General features: G+C 46.8%; 2 protein-coding genes across 7 annotated transcripts in view; one reads left to right on the top strand and one right to left on the bottom strand.

Annotated features, from left to right (window-relative positions):
• The window catches only part of Rhbdd1 (rhomboid domain containing 1), a 129,600-nt gene extending 121,860 nt beyond the window's left edge, over positions 1-7,740 (top strand). For all 6 annotated transcript variants that reach the window (XM_005395459.2, XM_005395456.2, XM_005395453.2 and 3 more), the window contains one exon: positions 5,374-7,740. In XM_005395459.2, coding sequence (XP_005395516.1) covers positions 5,374-5,465 — 92 coding nt within the window. In that variant the 3' untranslated portion in view covers positions 5,466-7,740. The remainder of the gene's footprint in view (positions 1-5,373) is intronic.
• Positions 7,741-10,791: 3,051 nt separating this feature from the next.
• The window catches only part of Col4a4 (collagen, type IV, alpha 4), a 118,872-nt gene continuing 107,040 nt past the window's right edge, over positions 10,792-22,623 (bottom strand). Inside the window, exons 45-48 of the mRNA XM_013519818.1 lie at positions 18,595-18,711; positions 17,576-17,764; positions 15,254-15,540; positions 10,792-14,893 (exon numbers count right to left, since the gene is read on the bottom strand). Coding sequence (XP_013375272.1) covers positions 14,630-14,893; positions 15,254-15,540; positions 17,576-17,764; positions 18,595-18,711 — 857 coding nt within the window. The 3' untranslated portion in view covers positions 10,792-14,629. The remainder of the gene's footprint in view (positions 14,894-15,253; positions 15,541-17,575; positions 17,765-18,594; positions 18,712-22,623) is intronic.

Here is a 22,623-nt window from a genome sequence, read left to right as displayed (position 1 = left end):
GCAAGAAACATTAGAGCTGACATAGGAGACACAGCATTTTAAGTTACTCAGGTTGCTAATTGGATCATAACCAGTTGATTTTCAGTCACTTGTGTCCATTATAGATCCTCAAAATTAACCAGGGACTGAGTTGCTCTCCATTCCAAAGCTTCGCACTCCAAGATTCCAGATGTTGCCTCAGAATTAGGAAACTGCAGTGTTACTGACCTGACTGGTCGAAGGGATGGAGATGGAAGTGTTTTGCTCTCAAGTCACATCTACGTGTTACCAAGAGTCATAATGAGACTTCATCGGCATGAGAGTCATAAGGTTTGGGGTAAATTTCAAAGTATTTTGAGAGAGAGAGTTCATCTTACAATTAGTGACTCAAGTACTAAAGTGGTCTTACTGTGCTCACGCATCTCCCCCTTTTCAGAGAATGTCTTTCTAAATTGTTAAACCAGGAGTTTCCTCCAGGCCTCTTTGGACTTTGTCAGTAAATGACTTAGCAACCGTCCTTTCAGGAGGCTTTGCAATTCACGGAATTCTAATAAAGAAACATTCTTGAAAGAGAACGTGAATCCCATACTGCTGCCTTCATTTGACAATAGAAAGCCCAGAGAATGCTGATTTATTTAAAGCTTTCTTCTTTTTTACAAGTGATTTCGTCATTAGCTCCCTAAATTTAAAGGAAAGATAGGGCATCCTGTAGCTTCACTTCAGTAAAATTTCACTGACTGCCACAGGGTGCTCATCAGATCATGGGGAGGATCTGTGAATACCAGCAAGTTAAAAAGCTCTCTTTACACAGATAGCGAACAGGAGAGAAAACGGTTGTCAACTTACGGCGCTCTTTAGCAATTCCTATCTGGAGAAAATTGCTTCTCTTCCCTTAGCAGTAAAATGCAGAGGTTACTGCATTATACATAAGGGTATAAAACTGAAAATTTCTCCATCAGGAACCACACATCAATAAGTCTTATGACCTCACTGCTGGTGCTATAATTGAGCTAAATTGTCTTAAACTGGGCAGTGTTCCTGAAGTTCTCTGAAGCATACTCACTGTTTCTTGGAGTGAAATTGAGGGCTGACCTCCATTTACAGGAACACAGAAGCAAGTCTCATAAATACTAATATTCTCTACCAAGTTCTTCAGAATAGGGCCATTTCGCCCAAGCCTGTAAATTTTCAATGCGTGATTTAACTAAACAGAAGAAAAGAAGGTCTTGGCTGGATGCTGCAGCTTCCCAATAGCCCAGCGTCCTCTCCATGCTACCGGTGTACTACTCAATAAAGAGTGTTAATTACCTTTTAATATCAATTCCTTAGAAGGCAGATATGTAGTAACTAGCGATTCCACACTGTACAAAGCAGTCCCCTTGTTCAGCAACTTCTTCTACACAGGAACCAACCAGAGCCTGCTGAAATGAAGTCTCGACTGTGGCATTAGCCACTAGTTCTAGGCAGAGAGGGGAGCTAGCTCCTGAGTCTCTGCCGGCACTCGTTTCTTTGCACCTTTCATCCCCAGTGGAGGACTGTCCAGGGTCTCAGCTCTGTGCTCCACAAGTGCAAACATGCATCAGAAACACAGGGGTAAGCCCGTTAGGGATGATGCCTGCAGACAGTCCTGGAGATTATGGAGAGCAATGACAGATGATGGCCCTAAGTGAATAATATAGAAATGGCTTAAAAAATAAATGCAAAGGCAGGGAATTGGAAGGCAGAGCGTAGTTGAAACCGAGTGGGCAGCCAGAAAGCCCTGTCCCCAGTGTGACTGCCCAAAGCGTGCCCAGCAGGCGGTGGGTAAGCGGCTGACTAACATCCAATTCTTAAATTCTCTTTGAAATATCAAAGATTATTTTACACTCGAAAACTATACTAGAATTCAAAACAGCATAGTGTTTGAGCCTGAAACAGTTCAGCCATTCTGCAGACCGTGGCACTACTATTAACAGAAGCTAAGAGTTTGAAGGACTTAAAATCCTCAGACCTGATTTCAAATTGGGCATTATTGTTTTGGTGGTGATTACCATGGTAGGCCTGGCATTCCTAGAAAGCCAAACTATTCTAGTAGCCAGTGGAATTTAAGGACACCCATGTTGGAATTTCAAAGTCACATCTTTGATAACTGCACAATCTCTTAGGAGTTGAAGGCTTAGCGTAGACTGGTGATGGCAAACCTTTCAGAGCTTTCATGATACAAACAGCTCCCTGCGACACATGGCCATAGGTTTGCCACTACTGGTGTAGACCTTCTGTTTTTCCATTTTCAAATAGCAGTGAGCTCCCATATATCCATGAAGAAAAGAGTTTCACTGAGTTTCGGGGGACAGCAGGCAGTGGTAAGAGGGTATAATGTGGTACACACTTGGTGTTTCAGACGTGATGGTAATTGGAGAAGTGGGACAGTACTCGGAAGACCTAGCTTCAAGTGTTGCTTCCCTCTGTGCTAGCTTTGTGACCTCAGATGTATCCCTAGCATTCTCTGGACCTTAGTTTCCTCCTCTGTAAAATAGTGATAATTAGATTGGAAGGGAAAGCCAAGTGAAATCAGGCCCCTTGAAAGAGCTCTGCAAGTGAGAGTGCTTATTGTTCCTCTCTTGGCTTGAGTTTTCTGCTTTAGCAAGCAGTGCTCTGTTGGCTCGGTCTGGTTCTCCTCGAATGCCCTGCACATGGGCCCAAAGAGCACGTGTGCCAGCTGCTCATTCCTCACGCTGGATCTGAGGAACCTTCCCAGCCCACCGCTTCTGATTCCTCTCTGCCTCTCCCTTCGTGGAAACGCTAATCCTCTCAAAGGAAACCACAGTGTCCTCTGTGGCCTGAACACACCAGAGGACACTGTGATTCCCTTTGGGAGCCTGAGGACTTTTCCAGCATCCCTGGGCTTGTGCCCTGTGGCCTGGAGTCAGCCTGCCACGTTGTTTCTGACTCTGCCCACAGCTTGCTCTAATGCTGTCCCTGCCCATCTGGGACGGGGTGTCAAACGCTGGCCTGCACTCACAAATGCGGTTCAGATTGGGCTTTTTAAAAACAACTGTTAGAGGCAAAGTCGAATTTGGATATGATCACTTAAAACAATTTTGAACAATAAGCTAGTGGTGCTTTGATTCCTGAATTTATCATTTGAAAGCATTTACCATCTCGATCAAAGAGAAATTCCTCTATAAATACATATGGCAAGAACTGTACCCAGTTGTTACGGTTTATATCAAGAATGATTCCCCGAAGGCCTCATATGCCCAGAGGCGGGGCTTTTGGAAGAGGAGTGGGCCATGGGGCGCTACAGCTGAGCTGCTCGGAGGCAGGGTCTGGCTTGGGAGGCAGCTTAGGTCGTGGGAGGTGTGACCCAGAAGGGTATAGTGCCTCTCTCCCTCCTCTCCCTGGTTCTTGGCGGCCACAACGTAAGCAGCTGTCCTCTGCCGTGTGTCTCTGCCGTGTGGTTTCTGCCCTGCCGCTGGCACACCGGGGACAGTAGCAGTTCTCCTCCTTGAACCTGTGGGGATCAAATTCTGTGTCTCAGCAATGAAGAAAGTGACTAAGACACCAGTGCAATTTTTAATCTTACAGCATTTATGCAACTTGCTGGTGCAGGTCTGTAAGCCTGTAGCACAGTGACTATCATTGATAATGTAGGTTAGCAAAATGATACCTGTTTCACTGCACCGAAAAGCTTTGCGATAAAGGTTAACCCAGCAGCAGTGAGTGTGAGGCCAAGGTCCGCCTTGTTCACTGGGCGTTCTGGTCACAAAAGGCTACGAGGGGCTCAGAGGTGTCATTGTCCCCTGGTCTCAGCGAGAAAGGAGCCAGCTATGGGGGAGGACTGAGGCGCCCAGAACAATAGGAAAGCAGAACACCAAAGGATTGCCTTTAGCTACCTATTTTGATTTCGCTTTGTCTGACAACTACAATTCCAGCCATGGGTTGAACAGTGACTTAGTTTCCCAGTGCTTCCTCGTACGTCTGTTCATTATAATCTTTAACAAATGTCACTGTCGAGATAAACACCAACGAAACGTGGAAAAAGTACAGGTCCTGGAAAAAGAGATCAAGCGTTCACTTGCTGACCTTCCTAAGAAAGCAGTTTCCCTTGCCCGTCCCCGCGGCCCAGCCAGGCCTTTACCACGAGAGCCAGATTTGGGCCCCTGGGGCAGTCATGGCAGAAGCTCGGGTGGCCCTGTTGAATGATGGTGCCTGGGTGCACCCAGTGCCTTTGGAAGTCATAGGCGGGTGCTGTTTATTAGACAGGGACGGGGTGTTCAGGTCTGTTGCAGGCGCTGGAGGGCCGGAGATGTCTCCTGGCACGGCAGAGCCTATGTTCCGAGTAGGAGAGGGAAGAGTGCGAACTCATGGCAACACTGGCAGGACGCAGTGACTATCTGAGAGCAGCCGACAGGAAGTGGTGAAAGACGAAGAGATTGCGCGGGGAGAGAGTACTTCTGGGGGCGGGGTGGCGAGGCGTTGGAAGAGGGAGTGAGACTTTAGATTGATACAGCGGTGGGAGGAGGAAGTTCAGGGCAAACTAACAGCATGTGCAGAGCCAGAAGCGTGGAAAGCTATGGCCTTTTCGTTCCATGTGCTTTAAACTGGCTACTTCCCCGGGTAGCAGCGATGCATCTGCCTGCCTGCCTGCCTGCCTCGTGGAGGATAGGGAAGGAAGCTCTTTTGTGTGGTGTGGGTTGCTGATTCCTTGCCATCAAGAACTATGTATTTCCCTTCCTTATTATTCTCCACGACTCCTGGGAGAGTTGTTTATACAGTGACTGAAGTGCTTATCTCATAGAAACTGTATTTGCTGTCCTTTTCAGTAATAATTTCCATGGTCCTTCATATGACCTTAACGTATTGTGCCTATACTTTTGCCGGCTGCCCAGATATCAGGACAACCCCACGCCCGCTGTATGGCCCACGCTTGCCGCTTGCCTGAAGCTCAGTCAGGTGTGACTCTGCTTGCTGGCGTGGGGCTGGGGGAGCGGGTTAGAGTGAGGAGAGGGGAGCCCAGAGGCGGAGGAGAAGCCGCCCAGGGCAGGGGCGGGGGACGTTGTAGAGATGAGCATGCAGAAACAAAGCAAAACAAAAACGCGGAGCCCTTGAGACTGTACAGAAGGTTAAATGATGCGGCATTATGGAGCGTGGTGAGAGGAAAAATAAACGTGGGAGGATTATCAAGATACTGAACCACACTCCAGGTATTTTCTTGATGTTGAAATTTAGAATTGACAGATGAAATACAAATATGTTTATTATATATCTTTTTCATGTTAAAATGAAGATGACACCAAAGTAACTGATTTTTTTCCCCCTCGGCCCTTGAACTCCTAGGGTTACACAGTGCCCTGTAGATGTCACAGCCATACATGGGGAAGGTCTGATTTCCCTTTTGCTTTCTCCCCACAGGAAATGCCAGAAATAGCCCACCGCCTTACGGGTTTCATCTCTCACCCGAAGAAATGAGGAGACAGCGGCTTTACAGATTTGATGGCCAGTGAGGTGGCACGGCTTCTTCGGAGGACACGGTCCAGTTGTGTCCCTGTTGCCCACGTGGCTCTCTCCCCAAACCTCTAACTAGTTTTAAACAAAAGCAGAGTACACAGTTATCATCCCATATTGCTCACGTCTGCGATGGAGCCTCACCCTGTGGCCCATGCGAGCCCAGGCTCATGCACCAGATTGAATGTCAGAAGCCAGGTTTGTTGAAAGCAGCTCTGAAAGCCAGGAGTAGCCAATCTCCTGGCCTTATTCTCTGTCCCAAACAGAAGGTACCTTCCTCGGTGTCGGGACCAGTTTCCACGCTCCTTTACCTCCCTCCTCCTCAGGGTGTCCTCACCTTGTTTTGATTTTGAAGACAGAGACTTTCACCGGGAGGTTTTGTTTTCAGCAGTTTGGAAGATCAGACCCTCATCCAGCCCAGAGCACTGGATGCCTGACTTGGCAGGAGGTGAGCCCTGTCCGCTCGTCTGCCTGGCACGATGCTGTGGTGCCCATCCAGGAAGGCACTGTGGCTGCCTTCCCAGCGTGCTGTTCTGTTTCCCTTCACCCAGGCACCTCGGCTCGTTACAGTGTCCTGCTTTGCTCTCACTGCAGAAGCATAAGAAAGACCCAAGGTGGGGAAAAGGCCAGCATATCCATGAGACAGCAGGCCACACCAGCAGGAACCACCCCTCCAGAGGCAGTAAGAGTACCTGAGAGGTGGGCGTGTCATGTAATCAGCAGAGCAGCAGCACGCGCCACATGCAGAGGGGAGCAAAGACACTCAGTGGACTGGTCACTAGAAATCCTTCTCGCAAGAAGTATTCCTCTTCCTCATAAAAGTGCCTTTTAACTGGCCGCTGTAACAGCTGTTTGTCCTGCACAAGTGTCCAAAACGTGCCCCAGGGCCCTGCGGTATCACCGTACACAGACTGTCTGCCCAAGCCATCCGAGGCATTTCCTGGTGCTTGTGTTTCATGAATAAAAGGACAAAGCCAGAACATCACTAATATCTTACTGTTGTGGAGATAGTTCTTTTTAAAGAGACAAAGAAGAAAATGGTCTCCTCCTTTTGACTGATCTGTCCCTTATGTACAGCTTTGCAGTTGTGAGTGAGGGGTGTACCATCTGTGTTTATGGCGCAGACGTCTGGAATGAAGTACCCCAATGTTAACAGAGGCTGCCTTTGGGGGCAGAGCACATGGGGTTTTTGTGTTCTCTTATTTATAATTTTATGTGGTATTCTTTAAAAATGTCTGTATGTGAATATATTACATCTGAAGTCAGGAAAACAGATTTATATAATCAAGAAATAACCAGTGAAAACAGATTTAATAAGTATTATATATCCATTGAGAAAATTCACACTATAAACAGAAATACATACAAAATTTTAAAATTACCTGTATTTCTACCAGTTAAAGGTGCCCAGTTTGGAGGACCTGCCTTCGCAATTTTTCTTGCATACATTTGATACATTGGAAGTGTAATGACTGTGCAGGTATGTGTCCACCTCCTAATCTGAACTTCCCTGGGAAAGGCTTTGACACTTTCTTATAAATAAGCTAAGAAACCCAGTAAAGCCAGGGATACCCTGACCTCCCGCTGCCACAGTGATCCCTGAGCTCCTTGGTTTCATTTATAATTGGTGCAAAGCCAGGTTCTTACTAATATGAATTGTACTTGTGAGTCTGCTAGCTTTAAACATACTTAAATTGAAGTGTTCAAGCCCAAACCATTCCTTTCTCCTAAACTGTAAATTTGACTTTCATTTCCGCATTTAGAGTCTACCACTTTCTTCCACGCCATCTTTCCATAGCACATGCAAATTCTAATATATATTGTCATTATTATTATTATTATTATTATTACCATTAATGCATAACTACACTAAGAAGTGCCATCTACATGGGAGCGTGGAGCATGGGTCCCCCTCATTTATCGCCTCATACTCCTCCCCCTTCCCTGGCTACCACCTAAAGACTTGTGATCGGGACTCACTAAACATTAGTTTTCCACTAGTGTTTTTTCATTTGCATTAAAAGTCAAATCACGTATACATAGAAGTTTGTTGTTTTGTTTGTTTGTTTGAGTCCCATCATAGTCCCTCCTTATGCTGCGCGACCGGACACGAAGTGGAATCAGATTTTGAAGGCTACCGCTGTAACGCACGCATGCCTTATCAGGGAGTTGAGTATCGCCGCACACTGAGACATGTAAAAAGGGTCATTTTAGCTATAAATATAAATCAGTTATTTTTACACAACAATAAAGATGTTCTAGAAATTCTTAAAATTATTTTGTCAGTTACTGGGCTCGCCTGTAACCGGTGCTCATTGTCTTCGGTGTCCTTTCACCCCCCACAACAAGAAACCCGCAAAGTGTGCCAGCAAACGGGAATTGAGTTGAAAACAGACAAAAGCGAGTGCATCCGACTGATTACCTCTAACGGAGTAAGCGCGGAGAGCTGGTTTTCAGTGTGGTTCCCCTGTGTAACAGTCACACCCTGATTGTTACGCACCCAGTTCGCACAGTTCGGTGTGGTCAGTCACCTGAAGAATTTCTTAATTCCGAATCTCTCCAGATTCTCAGAGGCAGGAGTAGTTGCAGTTGCGTCCTCTCACTGACTCCGAATGTACTGCTCCTGGTTCCCAGTGGTATTTAATGATGTTCAAACCTCCTCCATCTTTTTAAATGACCGCTTGTAAAGCAGTAAATAAGTAGGTCTAGCAGTGTTGGGGCAGTCTGGGCGTTTGGCAAATGTTCTGCTGCCTGAGGAGCGAGTTTCAGGAGTGAGGTGACTCCCACAGCGGCCCCTAAGATAGGGAAGAGAAGGGTGGCAGCATGGCCTAGATTCTCTGAAGAGACTCGGTATTCAGTAAAGAAATGTATTCCGGCTGAGTGTGGTGCCCCAGGGCTGTCATCCCAGGTACATAAGAGGCTGAGGCAGGAGGATCCCAAGTTCAAGGATAGCTTGAGCAGCTCAGTGAGACACTATCTCAAAAAATAAAGGGTCGTGAATACAGCTCAGTGGGAGAAGACTTGCCTGTCATTTGCAAAGCCTTGGATTCGATCTCCGATACCAAAAAGTCATTTAAAAAGAATCACTTCTTCCTTTCTCTTCCCATGGTCATTTCCTAGTTTTCTGTCTTTCCCTCCCATTGTAGAATCACAGACTCTCAGAAGTACTTTTAAGTCTCTGTTCTGCTCAATACTTAAAATACTCTTCACTCGGTTCTACATCGCGTTGCCAGCTTGGCATCCAAAACCCTTTGGCAGTGCCACTCATCATTTCAAATACCTTTGACTGTCCGTTGCCAAAGGATGAAGGTCAGAGGCATTAGCATCCGCAGTGGGGCTCCCACGGCCTTTGGTCCTCTCCGCGTGTGTCCTCGGCAGAGCCTGCCCTCCGGTGCCGCTGCCTGGCTGGGAGTGCCTTTCCATGTGCCCGCCTGGTACCTGCAGCAGCCCTTTTCTCTCTTGGCCTGACCACGCCCCCTCCTCATGCCCAGGCTGAGACCTTCCTCTGGCACCACAGCCCTGACTGAGCTTGCATCATCAGACCTTCTGCGCCCCTGGGGTCTGCATCCCATGGTTTGCACGCGCCACTAACTCGTGTGGCTGGTTCTCATGTAATAAGAGAATGTCTTCCTCTTTCGGTTGTATGTTTCACCAGGGACCGTGGCCGTGTTTCTCTCCCTCCTGACGGTACCTTGAACAGTGCTTTGTGTGGAGTATCAGAACCAGTGAATACTTGGGGGCTGAAGTACAGAGAAGCTCGCTTCACCGTCGCCAGTGGCGCAGCAAAGTGGTTCTCACTGTCACTGCGCAGAAGTAAATCGACACCACGCATTGTGTGTGCCGTAAAGCAGACTGTTCGGGGACCAAAAGAACCTTTTACTACTCTTTTTAAAGTGTTTCCTATTTTTTCCAAACAGATAAAAGTAATTACTGGTTGGGAATTTCATCTTTGGCCAGTAAAAGCATAAACACTTAGTATGCAGTCATGGAGGCTGCAAGAAGGACGCTTCTGGCCCGTGGGAGAATGAGAAGGTTGGCTGGTGGTACAGTGACGGAGCCTTCAAGTCCGGGTGGGCTTGAAGATGGGCCTCCACACTGCTCCTGCTCCGCCTCAGAGCATTTCCCCTGGATGGTGCCCTTGGGTACCCAGGGGCAGAGGCCTAGCAGGGCAGCCCAGAACATGAGACAGTTATTGAATGTCTGCATACCCACCAATGCAGAACACATAAATAACAGTGTCTTACATTTTAGGTCTCTGTAGTTGACTTTTGCACCTTTAATCATTCCACATGACCCCATGAAACGCATGGTGTCTGAGCTGTGCACTTTCTGGTAGCGAATGCAGCCCTTGTGACCTGAGGCCTGGTTTTTTCTCCCACCCGCCATCACTGTCTGCAGAGCTGAGCTTCCGGAGCTCAGAATTCCGTCCTTCCCAGCCTATACTCTTCCCTTCTGCAATTCCTTCTGCAGGTCCACACGGAACAGTCCTTATTTTTCCTAAGGCAGCGCCAGGTATAGGCCACGTGACAAGTAGATTTAAAAAAGTAATCCACTTTGGCACAAAAGAAAATAAAACGCTTAGGGCTGGGGATTTAGCTCAGCAGCAAAGCACCTGCCTGGCAAGCGCAAGGTCATGAGTTCGATTCCTGGTACCGGAAGAAACAAACAAACAAAAAAATCAAACAGAAAATGAAACGCTTGTTTTGGGGAAGTCATCATCAAACTTTACATATAATGAACCATATTATAAATCATAATACACCAAAAGTTTAAGGGTCAGTGGGAAAGCAAGCAACTTGCCAAAGTTATATGTTCAAAGTCTTTTAACTTTACAACTATAGGTTAGAGAAAGGGATGCAGTTTATTGGACATGTGTCACAGTTTTCCCATGAAGGAATCATTAAATATCTAAGCACCATAAATTCAAGCATTTCACATGGATGCAGCAGCCAGCTTTGGTGGTTTAAAATGCATTATGCAGAGTCTCTGGCAGATAATAACAGTGACAATTGTGGAGTACTGATTTTTAATATCAGTTGTTTGTTCCCTGCAGAATTTACTGATAATTTCCCTGCAGGATATTGTGCTATTTTTTGTGGTATAGTAACTTTGAGAAATTAAATAAAACGGCATTCCCAAAGACATTACGGAAAAAAAAAAAAGACATTATGAATTGACCAGTTGTAATTCTAATCAGTAATATATGTATATATAAATAACTGATTAGTGCATATATATGTGTATATATATATATGTATATATATATATATATATATATATGCCCTGTGGGAATCGTAATTCTGTGTACAGAAAGCCCAAGAGATATTTTTCATATTAAATAATTTATTTTAAATATAAGATATGACCATAATCAATTCTTGATGCCTATTATGTGTTAGACAGATAATCTAACTTTAATTTTCAACACAAGAGTAGTGCTTTATAAATGAGGGGAGCTCAGCAAGTTGGCGGAACTCATCCAGGGTAACACAGCTGGAAAGTGATCGAACCAGTAAATCTGGCTTCAACCAACTGAAATCCTCATTTTCTACCACTTCACAGCCATACCAAGGTTACAATTATCACATTGTCCCAGTGAGCTGATGTAACATTAATACAACTCCTGAAACAGAGAAAGGTTTGCTTTATGATAATCTAAAAGAAGCTCAAAATAAGATCTTTAATAAGATCCAATTTTCATGGACCATTCTATTGACTACTTCTCAAAGCACCAGTAACACACGTACAGACTTTGTAGAGGCAGTTTTGTACTCACAGGCTCTTAAATCCTGAAACAGTGTAGATTATATGAGTTGTCAGGCTGCCTTTCAATGAAGAGTTTTCTCTCAGCCAAATCTCTCAACTCTCATTTCTGAAATTTCAGTTTCTAGAAAAATAATCTATTTTGGAGGTGGGGGAGCTGGGCTTATTGATTGGCTTCGTAACAGGAGATAGTGGGGGTGCAGGTATGCTGAGCATGCTGACGTGCTGAAGTAAGGAATGGGGTCTCCTAGACAACATCTTCCCAATGAAGACCTTATGTAGAGTTTAATGTGTAATGCCTAGTGAAGCAGTGGAACTGTCACTGGATAAAAGAATTGCGTGTTAATATCATGTCCAGCTCTGTCTAGCACTGGGCATATATGGATGAATAAACCATGGTCCCTGCCCTCAAGGGGCTTTCGTTTTAGCCAGGGAATGAAAGAAGTGTGCTGAGCCATTCGAGAAATAATGGGGAATGAGAGAGAGCCCCATTAATTGTACTGGGAGCAGCAGAAGGGAGTCCAAGTCTCCTCAAGGGGATTCACATACTTGCACGCCACTAATTCAGTGTAAAGATAAGTAACGGTCTGTCCAGTCAAGGGACCTGAGGGAGGACGTCCCTGGGAAAAAGAGGAGCAAAGGCGCAGAGGTACTGCGAGCATTTGCAGAGCTCACTCAGTCACGGTGGCCGGAGATGCTCCCAGACATAAGCCATGGCCATCACGGTGACCGCACCGCACGTGAAGTCTTCTGGTTTGAATGGAACGTACGTGACAGCTGGAATTTAAAACTGGAGGAACCCTTTAGGAGACACCTACTGCAGGAGGATAGGTGAAGAGGCGACGTCAGCTATACTAGATACAAGGAGGCTGAAAGGAGGTAGCGTTCCACAAGAAGCACTGACTCAAGGCTCAGTCCGGTGGGTGGGAGAGCACAGCTTGGAGGCACCCTGGATGGATCGGGCTCCACCACCACAAATGACCATCCAGGAGTTAACGTGCCAGTCTCCATCATGGGCCTCAGAGACACCCCAGCTCGGCAATCTAGGTGCATTCGACCCAAGAAGAGGGAGAGTTCCTTGGGAAATTTGACGGGGTTGTCACTAGCAATGGATTAGGCAAACAACTGCAAAGCCTTGTTCCTGGCCTTCGTAGAGCACATGTATTTTAAAGCACGTTGCTATATAGCCAAGAGAAGAAAGTTATGCCAGGAAGTTATTTTTTCTATCGTGGTCCCGCTTTGACCCTTTAAAATACTTTTTCAAAGCTAAAGGGCAGTGTTCAAACCTTATTTAGAGAGGACTCCTGTGCTGCTAGCATTTTCAACTGCTTCATACTCACTGTTCTGGATTCACCGCGAATTAAATTTCCACTTAATTCAGCCTGTTTGTAAAGCTTATTAAGATAACATTCTAATAGCAGGGTAAACTCAAATAAGTGAGCAAGGAAGATGCATTTCTGATATTCCATTGATCATCTTTATCTCTTCCAGAGAACGTTCTCACACTGTATTCATGATAGACTTTTAGGAGGCTTGAGTTTTGATACCAGACAAAGATTTTAGGAATAGAAGACTAATTACAAGTAAGGGAGAAACTGGGTTAAATTTCAGGCACTCAAAAATATACCAATAGGATGGCCTAAAAAACTCAAATAGGTCAGTGAACTAGGAAATATTCTGCTACATCAAGAAAACAGCTCATCTTACTCATACGTTTTTTATGCGAAAATACTCTTAAAATAAATGGCCTTGAGCGACTCATTTGAAATGTGTGCTGCAGAGAGAAGACCTCATTAGTAATTAAAGTTGAACAAGAAAAACATTTCTTATACACAAAATTTTAATTGAGTTTCTCTCAATTATTTTTAAGTGCACTAAAACTGAGCGCTGAAATGAATGTCATTTTCATGAGTAGTTTCTTTGCTTTCCTCTCAGATGATATTTTCTGTAAAGGAGGAAGGCGAATTTCCTAAAACGATTCTTTCGATTGTAAGATTAGATCACTAGAGTCTTGGCAAAACAGAAAACGTCTTTAACGATTCAAAAAGTGTGCTCATTATAAGTTGACATAGCTTCTAGAGTTTTATGGAAACAGCTAATGCCAAATGTCAGCTGTGGCCCTGGTTCAGTGCTGCCGTGAAATAGTTTTTTTTTTTTAATTGTCAAAACATGATGCTCCTGTGTAAACTCATCAGAGGAACATAAAATTCAAGCTGTGGATTGTTCCCGTATGTTCTTAAAGATAGTCCCAGGCCTTCCTTGTGGCGGGGGAGATGACCCTGACTCAAATAAATCTTCTTACCTAAGTTTAATTAAGCCGGCCCTTAACTTCCTGTAAGTGCACATGATAGCTCTCACTTCCCGCTGTGGTCTGCTGGTGTGTATGTGCAGGAAAAGCGTCCACTGTAAGCTGCAAGGAAGCCCCACAGCTCCGTGGGTCCTCCTGGGGAGGGGGTCGAGGGAGCCCCAGGTGGCTTCAGTCCCATTAGCTCCAAGGACATGCCAGTCCCCGGGAAAAGCGATCTGTTTGGAAGTTCACTGCCATGGAGGGTCAATTTCTGTGAATCACTACCTTAATATTCATTAATAGCTTTCAGGTTCCTAATCCCTTATTGAATATATTTTCTTCCATAATTGCTGCTTTTCAAAAAGGGTTGCCCAAGTAGACATTTCTATTCTCTGAAAAATGCAGCAGGGAACATAATGTTTTATATTCCTCTGTGATATGCTTATGCTAATGTCGCCTCTCTGGAATACAGCAGCGGTGGGCTTCTCTGGCGTAATGATTCATTCTGCTTTGAAATGAACTGTTAATGCTGGCTGCGTGGGGTTTTTTTTTTTTCTTTCTTTAATCTCTTTGGGTCACAGTTTTACAATTGTTTAAAGTGCATGAAAAAAATAGATTACAGAGGAAAGCATTTTGAAATGTTGAAAATCTCTCCTTGCTACTTTCATTTGTTGGCCTATTTATTTTTTCCTATAAAAAGCTGTCCAGAACCCCACTGTACTGTAAAGTAATTGACTTCAATTGTTTGAGATGCTATTAGCCAATGAATGAAGTTTCCCGTAATGTAATTTGTAATCTGGCCTGTTTCATCTACGTGCTTTCCTGAGAATTAACATGTTTTCAAATAAAGCCTATTTTTTCCTTCATCCTCAATAACATAAGGGTATGTGGCTTTCATCGAGATTGGGGGTCAAAACAAATCCACACATGTAAGCATTTGCTTAATCAGTAGAGGACAGAGGGAGGAAGTAGAGGCCTATGGGAATAAAGACTGAGAACCAGACGGCTGTGAGTCTGGTCTGAGACGAGCACCGCTGAATTTCTTAGCACAGCCTAGGAGCCTTGGCTCCCTGGGAAGTCTCTCTTCACACAAGGTGGCGAATTTCACAGTCTCTAGCTATACTTCAGGCAGACCTGGCACCTGCTGATTTTCTGGCGCTGGGCGTGGCCATCTTTTAAGATGTCCGGTGATGGCCCAGAGGAAAACTGCAAGTCTGGTTGCACCGTGGTCAGCCAGAAGCTGTACTCATTCGCAAAAAAGTGACAGGTTCCCTGCCGGCCTTGGCATTCCAGGAACGGCGCCGCTCGGAAGTCTTGGAGGCAGCTGCCCGGTGACGTCAGGGCCTGCCCTCCTCCTTGGGCCCCAGCTCCTGTGTGCTACCCAGACAACAGAAAAGAGTTAGGGCTCAGACACATGCAGACAGCCCAGGTCGAGGCCCGCTTTTAACATTTTTCCTTGAACGATGCCGCCATCAAGACCAAAACACAATCAGCAGAGAAGGAATAGGCGCCAACTGTGCCGATAGCTGAGGCAAAGTCCTCCTGTAAATTCTACCCAAGTGCTAAAAGAAATTGACAGTAAAAAATAACAGCGGCCCAGGTTTCAACAGACTGGTTTGCAGTGGTTTCCGTGACCCCATGCACAGAGCACCCGTAATTGCGGCCCAGTACACACGGAAACAGGAAGCGCAGGTGCTCGGGAAGAGCGGGTGCAGCATTCAAGCGCAGGGCACTCACCATCAGGAACGAGTACCCAATCCAGAGGCTCCTCCAGGTCGTGGGACACGGAGGGATGGACCGGTCCTGGCTGTGCACCGCCACCGCCTGCGCTGGGGCCTCGCACACGGCACAGCGGCTGACGTAGGGCCGGATCTCCTCCTCCGACAGCGGCATCATGGGGAGAGGCGCCGCGCTGGCCAGCCAGTAGGACCTGTCGTTCCTCCGGGCATAGTGGCACACTTGGTGGATGTTGCAGTAGGCAAAGGGCAGCGTGCTGAACACAGGAAGGCAAGACCCTGCCAGACCTCAAGGGAAGAGGAGAGGGGTGGGTGAGCAGCCCTTCCCACACGTGGCGAAAACACACACCTGCCCTGGCCGGTAGTGGCCCACGCCAAAGGTGCCGCCTCAGTCCTGCGGGCCCAGCCCTTATGCATTCATCCCTCCCTCAGGAGCTCCAGGGCTCGCAGAACAGCAGCGACGCATCCGTCCTCGTGGAACTCAGGATCCGGGACAGACCGGGGTGCGCAGACATGAAAATCCAGCCAGCAAGCCTCAGAACGAGAAGCAGGGGTTCCTGGACCTCCCGCAGCCTGGCTGGGAGGGCTGCTTTACCTGAGATGCAGATACACAAAGGATGGAGCCAGCTGTGGTGCTGACTATTCCAAGAAGGTGCAGCCTCCACGGAGCGGCGGAGGCACAGAGCACGGGCTCGGGGAGCTCAAAGCCCAGTGCCGGCCTGGTCTGTGTGTCTGCTCAGCTCAGATATGTCAGGCCAGAGGCTGTGGGCCTTGGCAGTCTTGCTAAGGGGCTCGGATTCTGCAGGCCTCTGGGATGGGCTCCGGTTAGACCAGGGCGGAAGCAAGACTGGTGGTACAGAGGCCAGGCAGGAAAGGGACTGATGCTATCGGCCAGTGCCCAGAAGGCAGGGCAGGAGAGAAGCAGACAGCTCTGAGATGTCCACCTGGCCCTCGTCCTTTCCCCCGTGCTCAAAGTGGGTCCCTGCGATGGCAAACAAACACGGCTCTGCCCAGGCGAAAAATAAAGGTGGTGATGGAAGCAGCTGCCAGTCCCAGGCCTGTACCTGCGCGCCCCTTACTAGCCGCTGGGCCGAAGCCCCACGAGTGTGTGTAAGACTCGCCATCAAACTTTGCGGTGTCCTCCCTGGTCCCTCCTCACCCCCACCACTGTCTAGGAAAGACGGAGTTTGCCAGCACCCAGACACTTAGATCCCTGCCTTGAAGCTGCTCCATGCGGCTCACGAATCTACTATTGAAAGTGGACGGGGAAGTCGGGCATAGTGGTGCACACCCGCAGTCTCAGCTCTCTGAGGCAAGAGGATCGCAAGCGCCAGCCCAGCCTGGGAAATTGAGCGATTTGCGACATTCTCAAAACATTTTAAATAAATAAATACGGCTGGGGATGTAGCCCAGTGCAAAGGTTCTGAACTCAATCCCCAGTACTGCAAAAAGAAAAAGGAAGAAAGGAAGAAGTAAACGAGGAACACCCAGAGTGATCCTCAAAACAAAGTCATATATGTTTAAAACATATATGTTAAAAAAACACATATATGTTAAAAACACAGGCAGGGTGTTCATGCTGGCAGAGGCCTCCGCAGAACCATCAGGAGCTCCATGCCCCGCTTTAAACACAAACTCAGGAACCCACTACATCCCATGAAATTTACATGTGGAAGTGAAAACTGCATTTTATAGAGTTAGAAGAAACCTATCCAGGAAGGGGTTTTGTTTTGTTTTGTTTTGTTTTGTTTTTGTACTTGGGCCTTCACTCTGATCTGCATTTCCAGTCCTTTTTTTATGTTTTCAGACACGGTCTCAACTAAGTGGCTAAGTTGCTTAGCCTGGACTTGAATTTGTGATCCTCCTGCTTCAGCCTCCCAGAGTACTGGGGTTACAGGCACCACAGAAGAATCCTTTTTTAAGAGCAAACAATAACTGATTGCTACTTGTATATATAAAGATAATGTCTAGTGCATGATAAATATTTACACTAATGGTTGATTTGATTGTGTTATTATTGTATAGATAAAGAGTTATGAGCTGGACTTCCTCTTAAGATTTATTTCAGAAAAGCACTTGACATAAAATTTTATAAGGATAAAAGCAAGCAATACGAAGCCAGATAATAACCATATCCAGAATGAGATTCTTTGGCACTGCATAGGTCATAGATTTAATACACTTAGTTGAAAATTAGCATAACTAAAGTAATATCAATGCCAGAAAGATCGTTGATCATTTAAGAAACTGATGGGTCTGCACACTTAACACAAGGCTGACTCCCCATGCACTACGTGGGTGGGGCCGCGCGGTGGGTCCCTACCGAGGTCTTGGTTGTGCGCTTTCTCCTGCCCTTCCACGTAGAGCAGGCTGTACCCACTCCAGAGCCGGGGCATCCCCGCAGGGCAGGCGGGTTCCTCATCCGTTTGGCTGTGGACCACTAGCAGGAAGCCGCTGAGGTAGCCAAGCCCACGCCCTTTGGGGCCAGGATCGCCAGTTGGACCAGGAGGGCCTGGAGGAATAAAGAAAGAAGCACCCCGCTGGGGGAGTTCCGTCCAACAGCCATTCCCTGCACCTCTGTCCGGGCTGCACGAAGCACTGAGAGAACAGAGGAGCAGGATGCAGCCCTTCCCAGGACAATGAACACGAAGACGTCCGCCCCTTAGTCCCTAAACAACACAGCGTAACAAACATTTACAGAGCACTTACAGTAGGTGCTATTAGTAGCCCAGAGGTCATTTAATGCACATGGGAAGGTGTGCATAGGTTGTATGTAAATTCTGTGCCCTTTTCCAGAAGGGACTTGAGCACCCTGGGATTGTGAAAAGTTGTACCTCTCCCTTTGCCCACTCTAATTTTTCCTGAAGAGCCCAGTATTCTAGATACACATGTATTGTTGGCTTTATGATGAGATGAAGTAAATTCAGAAAACTGGAAGCCCAGCGCTTCAGCCAGAGGCAGAGGGTGAAAGCCACCCCCAAGACCCTCAGCACAGCCTCTCGAGGATGGCCACATCTCAAACCAGGCTGCAGGACCCTTCAAGGAAGACCTTGAAAGGTGAACAACAGCCGAGCTTGTCGCAATATTGTGGAGCGATTTGGGAGAACACCAAGACACAGGAGCTGGACAAGTTTTATGATGGTTTAGCATCCATGAGAACATGGGAGACGCATCTCTCTCTCTCTTCTGGTGTTTTGGTCTCCCTGATACCCTCTGAGTGGTACCGAAGGCAGATGCTTTTAGCAGCAGCAGGTTTGCAAAGCTGCTTCACCGGGCAGAGTCTTGGTCTCCAGTGCCTGGTCTGCAGGGCAAAAGGAAGAGAAACAGAAGCTCTTTCTTTACCTGGTGCTCCAGGGAAGCCGGCCTCTCCACTGTCGCCTTTGTGTCCAGGAGGCCCCGGTGACCCAGGGACGCCATCCTCGCCCCTCCTGCCATCGGGCCCAGGCTCTCCTTTGCACCCTGCACAAAAGTTCACAACAGTGGTCGTGAAAACAGCGTGGCTCCTGCCCGCGGCGACGCATGCGCACGCCTGCCAGCCTGGGCTTCCTTCCTCTTTCCTGCGCTGCTCATTGAGTCTTCCTGGCTGCAGGACGCTGGGGTTATACCCTCTGCACTTGGCCGCACGGGGGTCACTGAGGTTCTGAAAGGTCAGGTAACCTGACCTGATTAACTCCACGAGACAGGAAAGGGATCAGCCAGATGGAAAGCCACAGACTGAGGAGGCACCGAGGCAGAGGTTGTTCCATTTTCTTCATATTATTGTTTTTTGCCTTTAAAACTATTAATCCATATTAGTAAAATATTATCCTTCATAATTTTTTTTTAAAGCCTAGATGGAACAATGAATGGAAATGAATAGGATTCAGCTGGGGGTCAAGTTTGGAGTCAGACAAGAACAGGATTTTTTGAAAATAGCTTTTCCTTAAGCATCCATCATGCGCTAGGTACCAGGTCCCCCAGCATCTGTCTCAACAGGACTGGGCTGGGGCCGGAAGTCTGCATCTCCAAAACCTCCCTGCCGAGCTGATGCTGCTGGTATCACGGCCCCCACTTGGAGAAGCACTGTTGTAGTTAATGGGTTAAGATTTGAACTCTTTTGGTAATATACTTGCTATATTTTGAAAATCATATTTCTGCCTATTTTCTCCTTTGGGGGTTGTTTTTAAGTTGTTTTCTTTTTCACATATCTATTTCTTTAAATAGAAATTCTACTCCAGGAATAGACCTGAAGGAAACAATAACAACAGCCAACAGATTTACTGTTTATTCTGTCAAGCGGTGTTCTGAGTGCTTTTTGTGAGAGTGAACTTGCACAGTTCTCAGTCTTCCACAGATAAGGAAAGTGAGTCACAGAAAGGCTCAGAGTAGTCTAGTTTGAGAATCTCCATTTGTAAGTATAACACGCTTTCATAATCAGGATGCTTAGAGTTAGGAAGGTATTATCTGGTCACTTATCGCAATCCATTTGAAGTAGAAACACCTTAAATCAGAGCTGTTCCTTTAAGTCATTCCCGGGCCTGCGGCAACATGATCAAAATAAGGGATCTCAGAGCCCTCTCCACTCCTAAGGAGCCCGAGCCTAGAGCGGGGCCCAGCAATCTGTATTTAACAAGCTTTCTGGGAAACGCGGATGCTGCAGATAGCTTGAGGACCCAGCCTTCAAAGTCACTTGCAATTCTGGCTCCCTCCTTTCAGATTCTGTTTGCACACGACCCCGTGCTAATTCTCAACACATCTGTCCTGACTTGGTCCTTGCCTTCATTTTCCCCGAGCCTGTTGCTCCAAAGGGCAGGGCCTTGTTAGATTAATTTATTTCTTACAGAGCAGCTAGCTCCAAAGCAATCAATAAATAATTCATGGATGTGAGTCAATGATTTATGGCTCATCAAATAATGCAGTGCTCTGCAGCCAGGACAGATAATAACGGAGGAAAATATGTAATGACAGAGAAGAAGTGGCATGTTTCGCAGAGCAGTGTACAAAAGACTGTGCCTAAGATTTTTTTTATTTTCAAGAGAATATAAAAAAATAACAAAATAATGACTTAGACAAAAACAATAAAAATGATACAGGGTTTCAAAACAAAATGATAGGAATTACAGAGGTTGTTGTATTACATATTGTTATCTTCAGCAAAGTTGCTCAGATTGCCAGATGTAAGAATTCAAGATTGATCAAACCATTACAGAAAGTAAAAAATAATAATAATAAAAGGCATTAGAAACGATACAGAGCTTCACTAAACAAGATGGCAGGAATTCACCAATGGCTGTTATATTGCATGTTGTGGTCTTCAGATTACTTGCTCAGAGTACCATATGTAAGCATGCAAAATTGGACAGTTCATGCTTAAAAATTTTTTCGGCCTAAGACCTTTTTAAGGACATGTGCAGAAGTAAGACGAAAGATATATAGGCAAGGCAATAGTACCCTTTAAAAATGTCTTTGCTTTGCTTTTTGTCTTTACTTATAGAATAAGGGTTTGTTTTCCCTTTACCAAATAACCGTCCCCAGGCTCATGCACGTCCCACCTGCCTCCGTACTTCTCCCTACACAAACAGTTCTCGACAGTGGGCGGCTCTGCCCACCCGAGGACATTTGGCAATGTCTGGACACATTTGTGCTTGTCACATGGGGGGGCGCTAATACCTGCGTGTAGAGGGCTATCAGCCTGGGGTGCTGCTAGACACCCTACAACACACAGGACAGCCCTCCAGGAGAGTGGGGTGTCTGGCCGCAAATGGCAACAGTTCTAGGTTGAGAAACCCTGCCCCACACTGCAGCTTACACCCAAGGAGCACGTGCTCATTCCCTGAATACTCATTTCACACCTCCTGTGACACAGGCCCGTGCAGGGACCCAACACGGAGTACGAGAAATCCTGCCTTCAAGCTGCTATGGCCTCTAGAGCAGTGCGCGGCCAATCACAGCCTGGGAGCCGCCCTGACAGGTCTGCGGCCACGGTTCTGCTGGCCACGCCTACCCACTGACGGATCGCCTGCATTGTTTTCATGCTGCAGCAGAGGGGCTGAGCAGTCACAACAGGACCACTGGCTCCAAAGGCTGCAATGTGTACTACCCGGACTTTACATCAGATCCCCGGGCCTGGGCCGGGAGGATGCACAAAATAAACACGGAAGAGGGGGGCCAAAGATAGTCATGGTGTGAGGGCAGCGGTACAGTAGGGCCAAAGGGTCCCCGGGGAATCTAGGCCGTGAAGTAATTCAGCCCACGGGTGAGACCCTGGGGGAGGACGACGCTTCACCTAGAGGACTGAGCAAGCTTTGTTTGGTCATAATCACATTCTGCAGAAGAGGTGTGCTCGGCACGTCCCCATGGCCCACCGGCAGGGTCAGTGGCTCCAATGAGAGGGCACAAGGAGCCAGAGAAGGCGCCTATGGCCACCAGCAGTACAGGCCATTGCACCTGGTGGACGTAGTGAGCACACCCTCTTCCAGAAGCTCACATCCTGCAGAGGGAGAATCTCACGTGGAGGCAAGATCACAGTCAAAGTGCACAGAATTTACCCCTGGATATTTTTTCTTAGCTACTTTGGTTGTTTTTTAAACAGCCAAGATGGCTGGACCCCACCGTCACTGGGTCTCAGTTTTGATGTGGGGTAAAGCAGTGGGCCTGGACTCTGGCTGCGCCTATGGTCATCTGCGTGGCTTTTCAAAATGCTGGTACTCAGGCACCAGCTCCCTCTGTGCCCAGCTGTTCTGGCATGAGGCCCTGGACAGCGTTCATATAATACAGCTAGGGTTTCTCAGACAAATATGTATACAGATATCACCGAGATCTTGTTAAAATTCAGACCATAATTCAGTACTCTGGGAGTAAGGGTGACTGGCATCTGGTCCTCAAGAAGCAAGGATGTAGCTGCAAACTAGCTAATGGGTTGTTAGGCCAACCTGTGCCACCTCTTCTTTTCCTGCCTCCCCCCAGGACAACTCTGGCTCCTCAAAGCCCAACCATTCCTTAAAGCTCTGCTCAAAGGCCAGCTCTGGCTGGGGTCTTAGCAGCTCAGCAATCCTCCACGTGGATGTAACACATGTGGAGAAGTATCCTAATACCTTTGGCTTGGAAACCCTTTAAAGCACGAATTACAATCTACCATCATTTATATTCTGGTGGGCACTTCCGCCATGAGATTGTAAGACCCTAGAAGAGGGAAACACATCTTAGTCATCTCTGTATTGCCCATAGCAGTACAGTCCTTTCGAAGAGTAGAGAGAATCTGGAAGTACTTACTGAATTGAATTTGCACACTCCTATTACAGGTCACACCTATTCAAGAGGTTTTTTTTTAATTGGTGCGCCACAACTCTTGACATTGCAAATATATGCATAACACATTAGCTTGGTTTTATC

The sequence above is a fragment of the Chinchilla lanigera genome, unplaced genomic scaffold (assembly GCF_000276665.1).
Source record: "Chinchilla lanigera isolate Chin_1 unplaced genomic scaffold, ChiLan1.0 scaffold00052, whole genome shotgun sequence".
Lineage (NCBI taxonomy): Eukaryota > Metazoa > Chordata > Mammalia > Rodentia > Chinchillidae > Chinchilla > Chinchilla lanigera.
This window is presented reverse-complemented; position numbering and strand designations above follow the sequence as displayed.